At 35.3% G+C, this 23,327-nt stretch overlaps 1 protein-coding gene across 1 annotated transcript in view; it reads right to left on the reverse strand.

Moving 5' to 3' along the window:
• The window catches only part of LOC307187806 (sodium channel protein type 1 subunit alpha), a 204,098-nt gene that overhangs the window by 90,049 nt on the left and 90,722 nt on the right, over positions 1-23,327 (reverse strand). The window contains exon 8 of the mRNA XM_079924343.1: positions 3,724-4,036. Within this exon, the coding sequence (XP_079780469.1) occupies positions 3,724-3,987 (264 nt within the window). The 5' untranslated portion in view covers positions 3,988-4,036. The remainder of the gene's footprint in view (positions 1-3,723; positions 4,037-23,327) is intronic.

Genomic DNA, 23,327 nt, shown 5'->3' on the forward strand with positions numbered 1-23,327 from the left:
ACATGCATTTTCACTACAGATCTAACACACCTCATTCTATTTCCAGTACCCTGTCACACTGTCAAAAGGATATTTTCTTCCATGGTACTAATGAGTCATCTGTAATTTTAAGAGAACATGAGAAGGAAGAAGTTTTCTGTAATAAAGAGTGGGTGAAGAATTTGAATGTATAGCCAAATGGTGCAAAATCAGCCGAAGCTATGAAACGAAACTGTGAAAAAAAAAAAATCCCATGAGGAAATAAAGGTGTGTTCACAAGCTAAAATGTGCCTTGTCACAATGCTAAAGTAAATAAACAAACAAAAGGAACCCAACCTGGAATCATGTTCTGAAGACCACGGGACCAGAGCTAACATGGTATGGAAAATTCTGTGATTCTCCTCTGATAGCACTGTTATTTTATTCCTTAGTTCTTACCTTGGACTTCTGAAGGCTTAAAACATCTGAGGGTCTGGAAGTGCTTCCATGTACCGTGAGTGTTCATGAGACAGTTGCTACTATTTCTCGAGTTACTACCACAATATCACTGACCATGGATTAAATTATTTTAGCAATTTCAACAGAAAATTTGAACATTATATAATTTGTACATTTTAAGCTAGGGCAAAGAAGATAAAAATATGTGGGCATATGCCATCTGAAAATACACCATCAGCAGTGACATTTTCATAAGCTCACTGACACTGTAGAAGATCACAGAGAGCTTCACTGGGGTTTGTGTCCTTTCTATTGCTTACATGTAGATTCTTTATATATACACACCACTGTACTTTAACCTAAAACTTAACATAGATTCTGCCACCATTTTTTGTAATAGGCTTGCTTTGTTTATTCTATATATTTTTAAGAAAGAAACCAGAGACTTGGGATATACATACAAAGGACACATTAAGTATTGTACTTGAGTTTAAACTTAGGGGAGTCACTAGCCTGATTAATATCTGCATATTACAATCCACTCAGGCAATAAAATGCACATCCCCAATATCAGTGATGGTGGGAGATTTCATCCTAAGAAGCATTTTCCCCAGTGACATTTCCATCATTAGACCCTTTATCTATGCTGGGAGTACTGTGCATGTCTACTGCATTGTTTAAAGAAGATCACCCTGCCATCCTCAGACACTCAAGTCACTAAAGTGAAATTGGTCATCAAGTAGAAAAAGGAAATATTCATCATTTTTAAAAGGTTATTATTTTTCTAAGGATTCCAGCTTCAATCAGAGGAAGCTAATTCAGAATTTAAGACTATTCCTCCATACTGAAATAATCCAATTATGAACAAAAATTTAAGACTAGAAAGAGTGTACACACAACCACAGAAAGTTATAAAACATGTAAGTGCAAAAGAAGGAAATTTCCAACACATAGCTCAATCATGTCCTAAGCATGCCATGTTAGTTTTTAAGGATTTCAGTACTGCAAAAAGTTTCACTTGTATTTCTGTTGAATGACTTACATTTGGAGACTTGCTGGATGTCAGCTCAATGTGAAAGCAATGGATGTGCCTCACCTTGGGGAAACCTCCTTCCTGATAACAATATTTCTCTTACCAGGTTGTGCTACTTACACTCTGTGATTTGTTCCAAAATACCAAAATATTTTTCCTTCCTCACACAATGTACATTTGAAGATAAGGACAGAAGATGTTAAAGGCAAGTTTGAATGTGAACCTAACAAAGTTTATAAGGGTTACTTCACCACAAGAATCGGACTGACTAGTCATTCCTTCAGGATTGGTCTTTTACCCTCAGTTTTAAGACCTTTCTTTTAACTATTTGGATGGGTTTGCATCATTTTGCTTTCCATCTGCCTTTATATCCTTTGTTATATCTCATTCATTATAAACCAATTGTGGATGGCTTTGTTTGGGGACACTCCCTCAAGATGACAACTTTTATCAGTCTAAAAACTCTTTAATTTAAAGGAAAAGATTAATTGGATGATCTCGTTTCTACTTGAAGAATAGCTGCCCTTGTCAACACGCATTAGTTTGGTCTTTCTCAATGTATGCATTTACTGTTTTATAGATAAGGACAGAGCACAGGAGATGGGATGCTAGATTTCAGCCCTGTTTGATGAAGTGGTAGACTCTGGGTGGCTTTAATAATTTTTAGATGGTGGTTACTACTGGAGAGGTGGGAGCTGGATGTCTGGGAGTAGCAAAATGCCTCCTGAGCATGGAGCCCACTAACCCACTGTAATAGCAGCTCTAAATAGATTGCCTATGTCCAATGGCTATAAATAAAGTAACATACTTTAGTGTTAATGAATTTCTGGCTAGAACACATCAGAGTCATTATTTCAATAATAGAATAATTTTAAATAAGTTAATATGTATGAATAGTTGGATTATCCACATTTTTACTTTTTTTATACAAATAAACCCCTCGTAGTCTGCTTAATTTGGGTTTTAGCTTTTCAGATATCATATTAAATTAATTTCCAAAGGAGTGATTTAATGACAAAATTCAATTTTTCTCATAATTTAAATGGAAGTTATGAAACAGATCATGGCTTACCTACTAAGATTTAATAATACAATGTTAAAAAGCAAAGTTAAATAAAAGATAATGAATCTATGGAAAATTATTAATCTCTTCCTTCACAGTAAAATGGTCAAATCAGTTTTTAAAAAGGAAAAGTGTGTTACACTTAAGCTGGCTATATCCTGAAAAGTTTTTTTAAAAATCTGAACATTATGAGGTTTTTACCTCTGAAAGTTGTAGTAGTCAATGAGAATGTATTTACAAAACTGTCTCGAATCCAAATACTAAAATTCCAAACTTATGCACTTGACGAAAACTAACACAATAACTGTGCCAGCAACTAAAAGCATCCCTAAACGTTTTGGGGGTATTTTTAAGGCCCATGTTCAACTAAAAGATCTCATTTGCTTAATTACAATATTTGTGCTGTACCTTTCCACCAAGAGTTCACAAATATATTATTCTAGGTAAAAAGAATAATAAAATATTGCAAATTAACTAGTCATAAATTTAATCTAAAATCAATACAATAATCTTTTTTGATTTTATCTTTTTCTACACTTTTCTTCTTGGTTTGGTGAAATCATGGTCATAATGAAAGGCTGGGTGCTTACTATTTTCATTTCAAGCATGGATATTCAAATATCATTTATATGTTCTTCAGAATACTATATTTTTGGTCATCCTTACCAGTATCAATATATTTCCACCAAAAGATTAAATAATTTTTTAAACTATTGTTTGTATAGGAATGTCTTTTCCCAATGAAAAAAAGTGTCTTCAGGAAGTTAACTGATATATTATATATAACATAATATTTATATATAATATAGAAACTGAAAACCCTTGTGGCATCAAATTTTGTTCCATGAGAAATGAATACCAATATTTTTGAGGTCTTTATAATTTGTGATAATTTCAAGATTTTCAAGTACAGAAAACCCATAAATAGTAAATACAATCTTTGGGGAGATGTTTTTAATTTGTTAAATTAGCTGCCTACAACTTACATTTATTTTTAAGTATCTACTGTGCATTTGGGACAGCTCCATCTGTTATGATATAATCAATTTATTTGTCATGTATATGCATAAAACATGTGCAAATGTGTTTTATTTCCTAAACAGAAGGATACTTAGACTTTGTGCTAACTTGGCTTGTGTTGGTGCTATAACAGTCCAAAGTATACTGTAAGGCAATTAGCAGCAAAATATGCCTGATAAAACACACTCACTTTTTTATTGATATAGTACGGGTCCAGGTCCTCCAGCGGCTCTGACACCATCCCTGGAGGGATGTCTCCATAAATAAAAGGAAGGTTCTTTCCAGCTTCCAAGTCACTATTTGGCTTTGGGCCACGTTCGTCATCATCTTTCTTGTCTGGTTTGGGATTCTTAGCCTTTTCTTCTGCAATGCGTCTTTCAATAGCTGCAAGAGATTCTCTGGTGAAGAAGCTGAAGCTGTCAGGTCCTGGTGGTACAAGCACTGTTTGCTCCATTTTGTCATCCTGCACATTTTAATCACCATTTACTCTGCATATGAAAGTCCTAAAAAAAAAAGAATACAGATATTTTAAGGAGATTAAGAGATCTTAATATCTACAAACTCCTGTCATGAAATAAGAGCTAGAGGATTGAAATGTTCGTTTCCAATTAAATCCAAATGGAATTACTAAATATAAATTCTTTTTCTGTAGTAAGAACATGTAACTTGAGATCTTTAACATTACCCTTTTAACAAATTTTTAAGTATGCATGACAGTATTGTCAACTATAGTCACGAAGTCGTACAGCAGCTCTCTAGAATTTATTCATCTTACATAACTGAAACTTTATGCCCAGTAAATAGCAACTCTCCATTTCCCCCTTCCCCAGCTTCTGGCAAACACCGTTCTACTTTCTGCCTCTATGAGTTTGGCTTAACAAACATGTTTTCTATCTCGGGTTTGTTAAATGTCCCATGTTTATTAATTCTTGTGCTTGGCCGAGACAGGAACTGTGCCATAATTTAAGAAAGTAGTTCAAGTATAGCCTTAATTAAAGTACATTAGCTAAATACCACCCTGTCCCAAATGGGCTGTTCACTCTGTGAGCCACCCAGAAGATGAGGATGTGGCCCCATAGAGACCATGGTTAGCTCATCAACAGGCTGAAGTGGAAAGGGAGTTGTCTCTGAGAGGATATAAAATCCAACCCTCTAATCTGCACAAATGGCTCCTGGCCAAGCCGGTCAGAACAGTTTGCTGCGGCCAGACTTAATGACCAGTCAAATAGCCACTGCTGTCCTGATTGAGCCTTCATCTATTCTGAGATACAGACAATTGGAACTGTGACCTGTCACATCAACAGCCATGCTAGGGTTGGCTTACTTAAACACGTACAGAAAGAGATGGTCCAAGGTTAGACAGATGCCACTTAGATGACTAAGAATGAGAGAAAGGTGAGGCTGGGAAGAAATTACTAGATTGGGCTGCAGGTGGGAGAAGATAGCTGTATGTGCAGGAGATAGCAGGATTCTCTAATTTCAGGAAAATAAAATAATCGGAAAGAAGACGGTTCCGTAAATTAAATAGGAACTGAGGTGTTTTCCTTCACTAAAGCAATAATGATATTCTTGCTGATTCTATAGTCCTATAGTGAGAAACATCTGAGGACCTGAGGCAAAACAGTCGACTCTGTGTAGCAGTCAGACTTGATCTGATGCCCGAGGCCAAATCCCAAATGTATTGTTTTAAGGCATATTTAATATCAGCTCAAATTTCACAGATATTACTGAGCCAAAACTTCTCAGAGCCTAAGCTATCATTTGGCCACACGTTTTATTTGGACACTGCATTAACTCATGAAAGTCAGGAGGCTGGGACTTCCCTGGTGGCACAGTGGTTAAGAACCCGCCTGCCAATGCAGGGGACACGGGTTCGATGCCAGGTCTGGGAAGATCCCACGTGCTGTGGAGCAACTAAGCCTGCATGCCACAATTACTGAGCCTGTGCGCCTAGAGGCCGTGCTCTGCAACAAGAGAAGCCACTGCAGTGAGAAGCCACTGCAATGAGAAGCCCATGCACTGCAATGAAGAGTAGTCCCCACTCACCACAACTAGAGAAAGCTGCGTAGCAATGAAGACCCAAAGCAGCCAATAATAATAATAATAATAATAAAGTCAGCAAGCTATGATACAGTTAATTGCAGCTTTGGTGTATATGAACTGCAATAATAAAACTGCTGCCATAACCATCTTTTGAGAGGTCTTATAGGGATCTCAAATTTCACTGAAGGAGATTCCCATTGCTGTGAGGTTTATGACCATATTTTTTAGGGGGTGACCAGAAACAAGGAGGGATGGAGGTCTAAATTTGTACTCTCTATCCATTAAGTGAACTAACGAAACTTTCAGAGGTTATTACAATCTACCTGCAATTCAGCTTAGGGCCTGGAAGAATAGAAAAATTAAATCAGTAAATTTAAATCAATGGAAAAAGAATATTTTGCCTTAAAATTTTACTGCTCCCATAAGGCATCAGAAAAATACTGGCATTTATTTATTTGGAAGTAAAAGTTTAGGGATAACAAGCATGGTGCATTTTCTAAGGGAAGTTTTATAACATCAATGTATGTATGGTTTTATTTTTAACTAATTAGTTTTTTGATAAAAAACGTGTAAATGATATAAATTCAAAACATTTAAAAAAAACAGTGTAAATTTTCCTTTCCATGTTGTTCTCCAACAATCAATTCCTGGTCCAGCGGTAACCACAGTTATCTGTCTACATATATTTTTCCAGATATGTAATAGGTATGTGCCAATCACATGGGTGTATGTATGCTCACACATTTTCTGTTTAAAAACACATACATAGAATATCTTGCTATACAAACTTTTCTGCACCCTGCATTTTTCACTTAAAATATATATTAGAGTTCATTCCTTATCAGTTTTTATAGATTCAACTCTTTTTATCAGCTGCATGGTTTTCCATTTTTGGTACATACTATAATTTATTGAATCAATTACCTAGTTATGGGTATTCAGGTTGTTTTCAGTCTTTTGTTATTATAAATAAAGCTGCAATTAATATATTTTAAACACATACTTTCACATATATGTGAATATGTTTATGGTATCAATTTCTAAAGTTGGAATTTGTGCAAAAAGTGAATCTTTAATTTTGATATTATCACAAAATAACTCTCTCTGAAGGCTGAACCAATTGATTCTCCTGACAACGATGTAACACGGTGCCTGCTCATCTCCATCCTCACCACATAATGTGTTATCATACTTTCAATACGTTCAACCTGACTGAGGCAAAAATGGGGTCATATAATTGTTTTAATTTGCATTTGTCTTAAAATGAGAAAAGATGAACTTATATGAACTTATATGAGCATATGTTTAAGAGCTATATTTTCTTTTCTGTGACTGCCTAGTTAAATAACGGTCCATGTTTTCATTTTCATTTTCTTTTCCTTTTTAATCTATAGCACCTTTTAAGTACAACATGAACCATTTAATTTCGGGATATGGGGGCTTTTAAAAAACATACAGTGTATGTATTTTGACTTTATGGTATTTTATGCTACAGATTAAAAACATTTTAATTAAAAAATGTTTAATGTTATGTGATGATCAAACTCTAATTCTTCTTTGGTTTCCAGATTTTGTGTCATGCTCAGGAAAGCATCCACGTCCCTCTGGAAGTGTGGAAGGACATATATATCATGTTTTCTTCTTGAATTTTTGTCATTTTTATGGCTAAGTTTTATAAATTTAAATCTTTGATCTATTTGGAATTTGTTTTCTATCTGGAGTGAGGTAGAGATCCATTTTTTCTAGTTGTCCCAACATTAATTACTGAATAAGCTAACTTCTCCACTAATGCACTATATATATATATATATATATATATATATATATATATATATATATATATATAAAACCCCCAAAGTCAACAACAAACTTTACAAGCCCTAGATATATTTTCATTAAAGTTAAGAAAAAAATCAACACTATACAAACCAATCCAATTAGATGTGAGAAACAATTATACTATTTAATAAGGATGAAGGAAGTAAAATACAGTTATTTGCATATTATATGATTGTATGCCTAGAAAACTCAATAGAAACATATGAAAAATTCCTAAAAGTGGTGAAAGAATTGAGGTGTCTGAGTTCAAAGGTAACATAAAAAACTCAATAGATTTTCTTTATAGGAAGAACACAAGTTTAAAAATACAATGGAAGAAACTAGAAGCTTTCCCACTCAGATTAGAAACAAGGCAAGGATGTCCCCTCTCACCACTTTTCAACATCATACTGGAAGTCCTAGTTAATGCAATAAGCTAATAAAAGGAAGTAAAAGGTATACAGATTGAGAAGAGAGAAATAAAAATGTCTTTGTTTGATTATCACACAATTGTCTATATAGAAAAATCCAAAAGAATTAACAAAAGAACTCCTAGAATTAATAAGCAATTATAGCAAGGTTGCAGGATAGAAGGTTAATATACAAAAGTCAATCGCTTTCCTATATACCAGCAATGAACAAGTGGAATTAGAAATTAAAAACACAAAACCATTCAGATTAGCACTCCCCTCAAAGAAATACTTAGGTATAAATTTAACAGATTACGTTCAAGGTCTAGATGAGCAAAATTATAAAACTGGTCAAAGAAATCAAAATACTAACTAAATAAATGGAGATATTCCTGTTCATAAGTAGAAAGATTCAATATTATAAAGATGTCAATTCTTCCCAAATTGATCTCTATTTGTCCATTGATCTACTGATCAATGAAATCTCAATCAAATTATTTTGTGGATACTGACAAACTGTTTCACAAATTTATATGGAGAAGCAAAAGACCCAAAATAGACAATAAAATAGTGAAGGAGAACAAGAATGTTGATAATTGACAGTGTCTGACTTCAAGAAGATACAGCAATCAAGAAAGTGTGGTATTGGTTAAAGAATAGACAAATAGATCAACAGAACAGAACAGAAAGCCCAGAAACAGACCAACATGAATACAGTCAACTGATCTTTGATAAAGGAGTAAAGGCAATACAATGGAGCAAAGATAATTATTTCCAACAAATGATGCTGGAACAACTGGACATCCACATACAAAAAGAAAAAATGAATCTAAACACAGACCATATACCTTTCACAAAAATTAGCCTAAAATGGATCACAGACCTAAATGTAAAATGCAAAACTATACAATGCCTAGAAGATAACATAGAAGAAAAAGTAGATAATCTTGGGCAAGGTAATGACTTTTTAAATAAACACAAAAAGCATGATCTACGAAAGAAATAATGGATAAGCTGTACTTCATTAGAATTAAAAACTTCTTCTCTATGAAAGACAATATCAAGAAAATGAGAAGACAAGCCACAGACTGGGAGAAAATATCTGCAAAAGACAAAAGCTGATAAAGGACTGTTATCCACAATATACAAAGAACTCTTAAAACTCAACAATAACAATCAACTTAATTAAAAAATAGGTCAAAGGCCTTAACCAACACCTCACCAAAGAAGAAATACAGGTGGCAAATAAGCATATGAAAAGATGCTCCATATCATGTATCATCAGAGAAGTACAAATTAAAACAATGATGAGATACAACTACCTACCTATTAGAATGGCCAAAATCCAGAACACTGACAACACAAAATGCTGGCAAGGATGCAGAACGACAGGAACTCTCAGTCATTGTTATTTGGAATGTCAAATTGTACAGTTTGGAAGAAATTTTGTCAATTTATTACAAAACAAAACTTACTCTTCACATATGATCCAGCAGTTGTCTTCCTTGGTGTTTACCCAAATGAACTGAAATCTTATGTCTATACAAATACCTACACATGGCTGCTTATAGCAGCTCTATTCATAATTGCCAAAATATGGACACACCAAGATGTCCACAACCAGTAGGTGAACGAATAAATAAACTGTGGTACATCTAGACGATGGAATATCATTTAGCACTGAAAAGAAATGAGCATCAAGCCATGAAATAACATGGAAGAAACTTAAATGCATATATTACTAAGTGGAAGAAGCCAGTCTGAAAAGGTTACATACTGTATGATTCCAACTATATAGCAATTTGGAAAAGGCAAAACTATGAAGACAGTAAAAATCTCAGTGGTTGCCAGGGGTTAGAGAGAAAGGAAAGTTGAATAGGTAGAGCACAGAGGATTTTTAGGGTAGTGAAACTGTTCTGTATGATATTATAATGATAGGTAAATGTCATTATACATTTGTCGAAACTCATAGAATTTTCAACACCAAGAGTGAAGCCTAATGTAAACTAGACTTTGGGCGATAATGATGTGTCAATGTAGGCTCATCAATTGTAACAATTGTACCACTCTGGTGTGGGATGTTGCTAGTGAACAGTGCTTGTGTGGGAGCTGGGCATATATAGGAACTCTACTTCCTGCTCAGTTTTGCTGTGGACCTAAAAAATAGTCTATTTAAAAGGAGGAAAATACAATTGATGAAAATTTCCTAAGTATGGTGTAAGAATTTCTTAAAAACTTTGAATAAACCTAGAAAGAAATATAAATGGATAGGAAAGCATATCCTATTCTTGGATAGGAATACTATATAATAAAGATACAAAAATTCCCTAAATTAATAAGGTAAATGCAACCCCCACAAAAATAACAAGAAAATTTTAGAATTATACAAATTTCTTTGAAAATTTATATGGAAAAATAAACACACAAAAATAACCAGAAAATTCTTAAAATGAACTTCAGTTTCAAGTTCCTCTTTACTGTGACAGCTGTGTCAGATAAAGGTGCTTAAAATTTCCAAATGATAGATTTTTTTCAGTAATTTGTTTATTTGTGTTTAGTTTAATTGCATTATAATCCAATAATGTAGCTTGTATCATTTCTGTCTGTTGGAATATATGATATTTCCTTTTTGTTGTAATAAAGTTTATTTTTTAAGTGACTTCACCAAGAACACAGAAAACAAGCTTATTCTTTGTTTTAAAGCTATAGAGTTCAACATATCTCAATTAAGTTTACCTTTATTCTTACTTACTTAGACTTTCTATATGCACATTTTTTTGTTCTAGTTGATCTATTATGAATTGTGAAAGGTGAATTAAAGTCTGTTTTTAATGTGTTTCTATTCTGCTTGTAGTTCCTGTAAATTTTGTTCTATGAATTTTAATGCTATATTATTTGATGTGTAGACATTGCTTATAATCCAATCTTTGCAGTGGATTGAAGCCTTTATTACCTTAAATAGCCCTCATCTCACTTTAATTTCTTTCCCTCTGAAGACATCTTTGTCTGACATCATGTGGTATGTCTTTGCCCATACATTTGGTTTCATCCATTTCACTGCTTTAACACTTTCCTTAATGTGTATATGTTTAGGTTTTGTCTATAGGTGTGTTTTAAATATATATGACCATTTTGGACAACCACTGCCTTTCAGAGGGAATGCCACGTTAGAGATCATTGTCCATGAAGTGTGTGGACAGAACAAAACAGTGACTAAAAGCCTTCCTCTTCTCCAGAAATAGTCCATTTGAGAAAAGCCCTCCAGGAAAATCTCCCTGATTACTGGCTGTTAGTGCTAACTGGAGAAGTAAACAACCAGGAAGATAGAAGAAAAGCATTTTACACTGACAAATATGATCACTTCAAATGCATTACATAAAATTACAAATTAGTTTAGACACTGGAATTACATTTATATATGAGCAATTTAACCCATATTATAATGACATCATGCTGAGGTTAATGAAATTGTTTCTTCAACTCTAAGTAGACCTTATATTCAAATATTGTCTTAAAAAATTTTATATTACATTAATTACAAGAATAAAAGACATTTTAAAAATTATAATCTATCCCATAAGTTTACTTGTGGAATATCTAAAAACTGCCAAATATAATTAAATATTAATATTTTATCAGTAACATTATAGAAAAAGTTCTAAATCATATTTGGAATCTGTACATACTTTACTAAAAAATAGAGAAATAAATCATGAGTTTTTCATTTACCCTTGAAAGGGAACTTCACTCTTCAGTGTAAACATTTATAACTGAATACTTCAAATGGCCCTAATTTATGAAATTATACCTCATGAGATATGGGGGTGGGAACTCACAAAATCCGTGGTTGTAGTTTTAGCTTACACCTTTCTCTTTACATGAGAACCAGCATTTAAATACATCTTTGGGTTGACAGAGGAGCCCTTTCTCCTTTCAAAAGAGACAAAACAATATAACTTTCTTGGTGAGAAAAGACTTTGAAGAGACATAAATATTTTCAATATGAATATGCATTTAGACAAAATGAAAAAGAGAACTAAAAAAGAAAGAGAAATAACTAAGTAAACACAGCTGGGAACAAAAAAAAACCAGGAAGTGTATTATAACAGATAGCAAATCTGAAAGAATTTTTTTTAAAGTTGGGAATAAGTAGTGTAGCAGGCAATAGAAAAATGGAAGAAGACGAATTCTTTAGGAAGATAAGCAAAACAAAAGTAGAAGCCAATTGGATAAGAAATCCTAAAGAAGATAAGAAAAATCCAAAAGAAAATAAATGCAAGCCAGAGGCTGTGAAACAAAAAAGGTTGTAAAAAAGCAAAGTAGAATTTGTGAGTGGAAAGAAATAGTCAAGTAATAGCAATAGCGTAAATGATATTAATTAATGTGGGTGAAAGAAGAATAAGGGGAAAATTTATTAGAATGTACAAATATAAATGAAAGAAATGATACATCCTGATGACTCCAAACTGATATAAAAAGGGGCAGCTAAATCAAAAGCATTAGAATGACATTTTAGTGAAATATTACACATTCTTGGAGGCCTTTGTAAGATTAGAGAGTTAATGATGATAATATTCTATACTAAGATTTTCCTAATTCATTACATATATTATTATAATAAGTTTTATTACTGGATGAGGTTTTGCTTCTTGATGCTTCATATCTCTCTTCCCCTTAGAAGATAACACATGCATTGCATATTGGACTTGAGTAAGCATTTATCACAGCCAACATATTTTCCTGAGGTAGCTTGGACTTGTGACCAATATGGTTTTGGTTAGCTGCATAGTACAGATAGAGGAGCTTCAATTAAAATAAACTTAACTCATGACATCTCACAGTTCAGACATCTTTGGGCATCTGAATTTTTCTACCCAAAGAGAAATATCTACAATAAGTTAAATCAAGCATTTCATTTTCAGTGTGGCATTTCACATAAAAGTCTTAAACATGAAGGCAACCTTATCAATGCTTTGTACTTGAGGAAATTTGGCCTTTTATAAGTTAATTACTATGCTACTTCTTTTGGGGAGCACCTCTGTCCGTGACTACACAGCTCTGCCCTCCAAACAAACTTCTATGAAGCTATAAGGTGATACTTTATTACTTATCTTTCTTAGTCCTCTGCTAATTTTTCTCTTTGGTTCAGAATCTGGGTGAGAAAAAGAGATGTTATTTAATGTCCCCTTAAAAGATTCCCAACTTCCACAGCTTTTCATTCTGATGCTATTGTGGATTTAGGTGAGGAATATATAAATGAGGTAACTTCTCATGGAATTTTTTTGGTTCAACAACGGTCTTAAATTCCATGTTGTTTTTAAAGACTAAAAATAATTCGCCTCTCCACTCGCTGTGCCCCCTCGCCCCAACATGGTAAGACAATTTTCTCACCTTTTCCTCCAAATTTCTACTGCTGCCATTATGATCTCTTAGAATAATTACTATTATTTTATGCCTTATCTGACCCTGGAAGAGATTTACAGGGGAAAAAAATCAATTGACTAATTGATGAGTAAACTAAACATACAGCCTGATGTTTTCTCAGGTTGTTGCTTTTAAGTTTTTCCTGACAGACAAGTGTACATACTATATGTAATCCTTCAAATAATCATATTTTAATGTTGATGTGGACGAGGTCCCTCGAGTTTACAGGACAGGTTTTCAGGCAGAGGAGAATTAGTTTGCCTCAACCCCTGAACTTTTCTGAAAGGTTAAGTAAGTTACTTTAAGACCATCAAAGATAAGTAAATCATAAAATCAAGAAATAGCAAACGTTGAAAGAAAAGTTAGAAATCATCTAATCCATCCCTCTCATTTAATAGAAAACAAACTGCATCAAAGCAAAATTGACATTTCTTTGTTTAGATTTTGCGTGCTTCTTACTATCAAAATAAATATATGATTTGTCCAGGTCACAAGGTTATTAATGAACTGGATTCAGAAGTTTATTTCCTGATTCCCAAACCAGTGCCTGCCCATTTCTAATAGTTATGAGATAACTTTCAAGTATATACATGATTTTAAACTTAAGTAAAATGTATGCAAATATAATACAAGTAGCCATGTTAAATTAGTATTCATTCAATGAATTACATTTCTTGGAAAAACCCAAAACAAATCTAGTAAATGAAGTATTTTGGCAGAAATGGAAGCTGTCTTTAAAAATCTGAAAAACATGAGACACCAAAAAAAGGCGATCATAATATTTAAATTTAGAAATTGTATTATGCAGGTTTGAAACTTGATGAATTATCTTTCCACAGTCAATTTATATTTTACTTCTGTAACATTTTTATGTTTTGCTAAACCTATTTCTATTTACCACTGAGCAGATCACTTTGTATAATTCATCAGCCCCAATCAAAGGTTTTCTAACCAAAATTATAACATAACTATCCAACATTACGTGCATAGTTGATGTGTCTTGACCACCTTATACTATATAATATGAAGTGGGGAAAATTCATATATTTGCAATTCTGTCTTTCAAATGGTTTGATTCTCGAACTGAGGAGAAACCAAACAGACGCTTGTCAAAATGACTGTCAGCTCCATACAGCGTCCCATTACTATTCTGGGGACATAATTCATCTGCACGTGGCAGTTCGTGAGGAAGTGTTTCAGTTGATTTTGTGGTGTTTCTGCCACTCACTTTACAAGAGAATGTTACTGCCAATAATAATAAAAATAACTAGGCAAAATGTTATTCTTACGGTTGTGATCTCACATCATTATTTCTTAACACCCAGGAAAGAAACTGCTTTTACATAGAATTTCACAAGCCTAGGAAATATTGTTTTATGAATTTATTTTCTAGAAATAATTGGGTTTGGTATGTTTATAATTAAAGTCTTTATTTCATGTGGTTTTTAATAAGACCCATTTTTAGTATTACAACTGGGATTAACTACACAACATATTTCATCTACGTGTTTAAAACATTTACATTCTTTCAAAACTTTATTAAGCACCCCTAAATTTTCATGCTATATGCAGATTACATTTAAAACAAGGTCACATACATAACATACATCTACATGTACATTCATTCACTTCAAGAGTACTTTTCAGAGCATCCTAATAAAATGAACTACAAGCTACAAAATTCAGTAAATTCCCTAGTGCCTTTGTTGATCCAATATCAATAAACTACTTTGTTCAAACTGACAACATCATTTCTTGTTGTGTTTAATATTTTCTATATTTCTATATTTACTTCAGATGCTAATGCAAAGTTAACACAAAGAGTGCAATTAACACATGCTGTATGTTGAACTAAAATAAAACACTGCATTCTAGGCATGTTTGGAATCAAGAAATATATAACCATCACTTTTTATTAATAAAATTGTGCAATTATTGGCATCTTTTGCCTTGAATTAACATTGAATTAAACATTGTTTAATTAATTAATGTTTAATTCTAAACATTTAATTAAATGTTTAGAAATACAAAAAACGAGACCTCATATCACATCAGTTGGAGTTAACTGAATGTAATACCAGTTTGGCAATAGGTTTGAAGCAGTATTTGATAAATTTAAAAAAATACATGGACTCATTCATGTCAGTTCCCGTAATGTGCTTGACCACACATATACTCCTGTAGCCCACAGGCTTATACTCTTGCCCCACAGAGAACTCACCTACTCAAATTTAGCTCTAATAGACACCATCCTGTCTTTAATCCTATCTTTCTTTGCCCAGTGGAAAATTTTATTTGGCAAAATAATTTATTGGGTCTAGTCTTACAAGCAATTGCTATTTCTGGACTATGCCTTTATACCATTAATTTGTTTCCTAACTTCAGAAACCACTACCTAGTATAAGACATATCTTGCACTTAGTGCATTCCTGAGTAACAAGATACTTTAACAGTATGAAGTGCTGAAATGTATGTGTCCTAGACTTGGGCTGAGAGCCTTAGCCATTAGAAAACTCATTATGTGATGGCATAGTTTAGTGAAATATAAGTTTGTGTGTTCTGTTTATACATTTTTCTTTCTCTATCATTTCAAGCAAATTGAACTGTGAGGTCTTTATTACCTCAGGAACTTTAGTAGAGCAGTAAATCGGAGCTGCTTAAAGTCCATGCTCTTGGTAGAATCTTAAAGTCTCGTGGTAAAATCTTAAATGCATTGTAGACAAGAGGTTAGAAGTTCCAGAGCAGAGGAGACAGGGGAGAGAGTTGTACAGGTGAGTTGTGAGAGTCTCTAGACAGGGAAGGGGATGGCAGTGCCCCAGGCAGGTGATACAATCTCAGAGGGGACAGCTGGGAGGCTAGATCCTTGGCAGGGAGGCTCTTAGTCTTACCAAAAACTCCTGTACTAAGCATGGCACAGAGTAGCAGATTTTGTGAACTTGAAGGGGTGATTTGGGCACCATGATGGTATTCAGTTATGGTAAGGGGATTATACATCTCCACCAGCTGCCATGTTGCCTGCAGGCCCTTCCAGTAGGTGGGGCTCCTGGAATGTACTTCTTTGCCCCATTGTCCATTTGATCATGTGACTTGCTTTGGCCAAAGGAACATGAGACAAAAACATAGCCTTCAATCAAACAGAAGTTTTCACAGCAATGTTGTGGTCAACCCAGATTCTTATTCTTTTCCCTCTGCCCTGAGACTGACATGTCTCAAACAGGGGCTGCCCCTTCAGCCTGGGTCCTGGGATTGGAGGACACATCCCAGAACCGCCAGAGCCAACCTGCAGCCACTAAAAAGTTTGTAAATCACTGAGACTTCGGGGTTGTTTAACACAGCAAAGTTAACTAACCTGTCTGTGAGAGCCGCTAATCAATGGCCAGATTGCTAAATTGATTAAACAAATAATAAAGAAACATGGTATCTCTTAAACAACTTTTGACTGAGATTCAGCCTATCAGGCTCTACCTGTAGTTCTGTCATGAAGAACGTAAGTATCATTAGGATGCTTTTTTTTTTTCTTCCTCTGAGAGATGCCAGTTATAAAAAGTCAGATGGCAGATAGCCAAGATTATAAACCTTGTTAAATTCAGGTTCTCTCTTTTTTTTTTTTTTTTTTTTTGCGGTACGCGGGCCTCCCACCGCCGTGGTCTCTCCCGTTGCGGAGCACAGGCTCCGGACGCGCAGGCTCAGCGGCCATGGCTCACGGGCCCAGCCGCTCCGCGCCATGTGGGATCTTCCCGGTCCGGGGCACGAACCCGTGTCCCCTGCATCGGCAGGCGGACTCTCAACCACTGCACCACCAGGGGAGCCCTAGGTTCTCTTTTTGATAATCCTACTCAGAATAACTGAAGGGAATTCTTTGGCACAGCTTTGATTCATTTGTATTAAGAATACAGTAACAGCCCTAATTATGAACAAATTATTTAAGTTAAAATTTCCATGTTAGAAGTAATCTTATTTTGGTGGGTGAGTGATCTGGTCACAGAGATTTGGGTGGATACAGAGTAGAAGACTCATTGCTCACAGCTGTGCCTGTGGTTACAGATTTGGACAGACTGTGAGGTGAAGGGCACTAAGAGCCTAATGTGTGTCTCCCAGCCCCGCTGAGCTGGGAATGGCGGAGGCATACCTCAATCCAGGCTACACACAGCAGGTTTTGAACACAGGGGATTCGTTGGAGCGCAGAAGTGCAGACGCCAGTCCCGTTCCTCTGCTCACTCTTCCCTTTCTCGTTGCTCATCTTTTCCGTCCCAACTCTCCTTGATTCCCCACCCCCTTCCTTTTCCTCAGCCCCCATCTCACTTCTGTTGCTCATCTTCCCCACCCTCCCCCTCCTTTGCAGAAATGTCAGGAGTCCGCTCAATTTTTATTTGAAAACCACCACCAAAAAGTAATTTAATATAAACCCCACAAAGATACAGACAGAATGAATGTCATTATTCTTGTTGCTCTCTCAGGCAGTGCAAGCCATTTGTGCTGACAGCCCTCATCAAAGTGGGAGTTCTGTAGCTGTAAGTAGCAGCCAGGGGACATGGTGCTAGAGTTGGCATTTGTCCTTTTATGGCTATGGGACAATAATGGGAGGAAAAAACATCAGGCTTACTTGGTATGATTCCCTTTGAAGGAAAGTAGAAGCTGGCTCTAGCATTTTAACATAAGATGTCGGGGGTGGGGAGGGTGGGGGAATAGTTACATTCCCTCTTTGCAAATATCTACCTTGATCATTATTTCAGTGAAAGAATGCAATGTTTTCTTTCTTTCTTTTTTTTTAGTAGTAGAAATTTATCTCTATTTATTTTCTATTAAAATATAGTATGTTGTGCTGATATTCATAAAGGAACTACAGCAATGAATGGGTATCAACTATGAATATTACTTTATGGGGATGTATACAAATTTTTTTTAATAAGGATGTAAGATCAGAATAACCTGAAATCCACTGTTCCTGAAGACCATTCAAGCAATGACAATATTCTCTCTCAAAAGGTTTTTCTCTTAGGGATAAGACTGCTCTTTGTTTAGTGAAGTATCTTGATGAAATGTAACTATCAAGATAATATAGAAAAACAACATATCAGGTATTACTATCAGATACCTGATGAATGTATTTGTACAGACCATCTATTATTGCCCTTGTTAAACTGCCTTATAATTATTTGTACGTAATTATCTCTTATACTCCCCACACTTCAGACTATGAGATACTTGAGAGCAAGGAATGGGTCTTATCTGATTGTATATATTTAATCCTACCCTACAAATCAAACCACTCTTGAAGCTAGAAAAGGGTGGAATCAGATACTGAGTGGCAATGCTACGGTTACTAGCCCTGGAATACCATTGTTTTTGGTTTCCCTGCATTGTATCCACTTCTTCATAACCAGTTCTCATCATTGAGTTATCCTTGAATTATCCTGATTTGTGTGGAACATCATTTCCTCGTGGGACCTTTACCGGATCAGCTCAGAGGAGTTGATCCAGCTGATAGCCCCTTTCCAAGAATGCAATGTTTTCAATCAGTATGTAAACACTTTCAGGACTCACAGCACACATGATTAGACTCTGTTCCTCAGAGAAATAGAGTCCACCTCTTCGGTCACATCTTTACTGAATGTCTAGGTGTTCTTAAGAATTCATAGTTATGTTTATTTTTATTTTGGGAGGACTTCCACCCTTTACTCCTAGGAGTGTTGCCTGATGGCTCAGGGTATGAAATAGTTCAAGAGAAGTCCCAGAGCTGCTGCAGCCAGAAGGGTGTGGAAATGGTGTCACACAGGAAGTAGGCTGGAGGGTGGAATTCTGCCCAGGGGGCTCCTCTTTAGCGTGAACTCAATTTGAAGTTACTCTTCCTGCTCAGAGAATTTGTATGGTACTATCTCTTCAGAAAGCAAAACTGCCAAGGGCAGAGCAGATATATTGAGAAATATAGCGCAGAACTGAGGGGCAGCTGGGTAGAGGCGGGATGGAACTACAGGGGGAAGAAAAAGAGAAAAAGATGGCGGAGGAGGGAGAGAAGAGTGTTGCACACAAATGAATGGCCCTGGGGAAGGAGGATTTGCTGATGGACACTTTCACTTTTCCAAACGGCTTGAAGACAAAGGGAACCTCCCTGTGTTTTGAGGAACCGAGACCAGGAGTATCAGAGCTGCCGAAATTCAGTTGAAAGAGATTCTGTCTATATAAAATCTGAACATTGGACACTTACAGACAAAGCAATAACATTATGTGCAGTTATTACTATGGACTCTTTGTTCAAAGAAAAACCCTACCAGTAGAGGGTAAGCTGAAAGAATTTACCGAAAATAGATCTTGAAAGATGAAAGATGGGGATGATTTCCTGATTCAAGGATTCACTATATTAAATTTTCTTTATATGTTATTTCTCATCTGTGACATACAATTATGATTCACTTATTTTATATACAATTATACTTATGTTAGCTGCTTTACCTTTCAGTCTGTGGTGTGAGTTCAGTCATTCTCACTACAATTCCTTCTGTAGTGTACTGGTCTGGGTTAAAGTGACCCTCTAGCTATTGCTATAGTTTTATCTAGATTGAGTGCCCACCAGCTGATGATTAGCACAGATTTGTATAGAGTGGCTATGACCAGATGTCCAGAACATCTGTCACAGCAGAGCCTTAGCCGGGACTATTCCTGTCTCTCTGTGCAACACATGATATGTGCGATGAATTCTGTTCATTCTTCAAATGTTTATTGAATGTATACCAGGTAAAAGTCACTGAGCAGGGCTGTGAAGGATATAAGTTCGCAAGTGGAAAAGAACAATATTGGGAATACTGGAAGGTAAGTAAATTCCCTTTATATGCTACTTTATTAAATAGACTTTAGGCCATTTGGCCCTTGAATTGAGAATTAAGCATTTTTTTGACCTTAATGAATTCACTTTTTTAGTCCCAGAGTGGAGGGAAACAGATGTTGAACATTGAAGCAGTAAAAACTGGACATCTCTCCCAACCCCACAAGTCAAGAGACTCTGTGTGTGTGTGGCGGGGGGGGGCAGTGAGCTGCAAAGCTGTTCTGAATTATTACCGATAAACCATGTTTTAATAATTGAACAACCATTGTGCCATCTGTATTCACAGTCTCACACAAAATTATCAGGCCAGAGTGATTTTTCTCTAATCTAGATGTTCATTTTAACACTCATTTCATTTAAGGATATTTTTGGTACATCAAACTGAATGTTAATAAACCTGTGAGACAAGAAAACAAAGTTCAATGCATGTCCTGCATTCTTTCTACCTAACCATTTTCGTGGTGCCAATGCCTTTTATCCAGGTGTCAGTGAAGAGATAGTTAAAACAAAAATTCCTAAAGAAAAGAAAAAAGCATGCTTTTTGGATCCATTTCTGCTCTTGCATCTCAATATATTTTTTAACATTTAAGTGCTGAGAAAAATGTCCCTTTTTGTTATCCTCCAGAGCAGGTGGCAGCTGAAGTTGTTCAATTATATGCTTTGTTAAATAAAACCTTATAAATAATGTAAAGATTATTATTATATTCAACTAAAGCTTACACTCAAATTATTTTTCCTTCGGCTTCAATTCCCAAATACTTTTCACCTGCTACTTCACCCCCAGCCCCAGTAAAGTCCCAAAGCCCCTGGGCTAGGCACGGTATGATTGTTTTTTAAAAGTTATAGGGTTGGTCTAGATGAGTGCTTGACTTGTTGAGAAAATTGCTCACTTTTCTGGGTAGAGTGTTGGGTGGAGGAAACATAATGGTGTTCAAAGATCAACTCATCACTGGGGCTGGGCTGGCAGATGGGGGTAGGGAGAGCCAGGGCCAGCTTAAGCCATGGTGAATACTAGTAGCCGCCATGATGATTTAAGGAATCTGAATAGGGCTGACAGAAAGAATATGTGACACCCAGTTAAATCTGAACCTCAGATAAACAACAGATTCTCTTTTTTAGTATAAGCATACCCCATACAATATTTGGGGCATACTTCTACTAAAAAATTATCCATTGCTTATCTGAAATTCAAATGTAACTGGGTATCCCACATTTTTACTTGTTAAATCTGGCAACCCTAAATCCAAAGTCTTCTCTGCTAAAACTTCTTTTCACATTGCCTAACATTCAATTAATTAAAATTTTTGGGTCAGTTAACAAGCATTCTCTTTTAAAAGACCAGTATCTCTGTGAAGTATATGAGTCGTTCATATGTCACTGTGAATTAAATTAAAGAGACTGCTTACTTCTCAATGTCTAGCTCATTTCTCTGAATCAAAATGGGTCAATCAGTCAGACTGAGGGGCTGGGAATTCTTTTTTTGGTGGGAAGAGGTCAAGTGTGTGGTTGGGTAGATACTGTTACTTTCAGCAGGAGTATACTTATGGATGAACCAATTTTAGTGGGGATTTTCTGACGGAATTATCAAATGCCAGGGAGAGACTATATAAAAGGATGAAATGGGGCTAAGAGTATAAAGTAGTAGTACCAGAGAAAGCCCACTTACTCTAGAATTTTTCCTGAAAACAGTGCTTAACTCCTGAGAGGAATCAGTAGTGGGATTTATTTTTCAAAAGTGGATAATGGTTAACAATAATGTTATTTAATTAATAATAATGTTAAAACCAGTGGCAAGTAGATTTTCAAAAATGGTGAAGAGATGGCAATAAAAATAAAATTGCAAGACAGATCAAGTTAACTAATTTCATTGTGGCCTCAATATGTGTAAATAATGATGGTTATATTAAAAACACTGGCTTCCATTTTAAGTGGACTTCTCAAATAGAAGGTTCTGAAAACCCAGCTTTTGGTGTGGATGATATCTGCTTCCTCACATCCTGTATAGTCAGATCGCTAAGGATGAAACCAATAAACCTGAATAGCCATAATAACAAGGAGAAAAATGCTCTTACACATTTGCGTGAGACATAAACCTATAAACTTTTGAGAGATAAAGCAATTATATACTCCCTTCTACCTTAGATGTGGGACAATACATTCCCAGCAAAAATCAAAGGATAATATGAATTTGGCAACATTTAGCTCTTCTTAAAAAGAGTCTAGGCCATAAAGCCTTCCTCAGTCACCAGAGTCCACAGCCTGTAGAGTCTTTACCACCTACTGGGCACAAGACAGACATTTTCTTATAAAATGTAGCTAATATGCTATACTTTTAATTGTTACAAATCCCTTTCACTTCCCATAACACCCAGAAGAGTAATATGTACTTAACAGCCTTCCAAATTTTTTGATTAATTGAAAAATTGTTCATTAAGTTACATATTTTAAAGTGAAATCCTCCATGTTCTAAATTCCAAAATCTAATATTTTATATTATCTATTGGTTTGTTCATACTGCTATTTGTTACTTGTAACCAAATAATCCAAGTTTAAAATTTCATTTCCCTAAGATTTGTGTTTTAAAATAATGCAATTTACCAAAACGAATTCAGACTACAATTACATTCTATTTCAATTACTAGCATGTTATTGTACCACAATCTGCATGAAACAGATGTTAGAACATAATGGTCTATCCTGCATTGGGGTTTTGTTTTTTGCCCCCTCTTGAACAATGACTTTTATGGGAAACGCAGTGAACCAGCTGTCTGGCTGACAGGGAAAGGTATACAATGAACAGCTTTGCAACACTGCAGTAATGCAGTACAGAGATGCTGCAAAGAGGCTGGAAATAAAATCATTTCTTTCTGGAGCAGCACTGCTGGCTCTCGGCTGAGATGAAAAAGAGATTTGCTTTTCCTTTCTTTCTTTTTTAGAATTCACATAAATAATCTAACAGTAATTCCCTTAAACACTGCCTACAAGGAAAGAAAATTGTTTGACAATTTTTAGAAACTAGAGACACAGCAGTTTTAAATACTTTTATCTATCTGGTAACCAAAGCAGAGGGTCCTTCAAGAAGAACTTAGATGCTACTGATTTGAATAAAGGGAAAAAATGGATAAATTTATTGTATGCTTTATTTAGTTTCAGCTTCATTTCTAGCCTAGAAACAGGTTTATAAAAACATCAAGGATTCAACAGCACTGGTAGAGGACATTAACTGAGCTGTAGGGATGGAGTTGACAGGTCTGATATAAGTGCAGGCTTTCCTCAGCA

The sequence above is a fragment of the Stenella coeruleoalba genome, assembly GCF_951394435.1.
Source record: "Stenella coeruleoalba genome assembly, chromosome: 6".
Taxonomy (NCBI): Eukaryota; Metazoa; Chordata; class Mammalia; order Artiodactyla; family Delphinidae; genus Stenella; species Stenella coeruleoalba.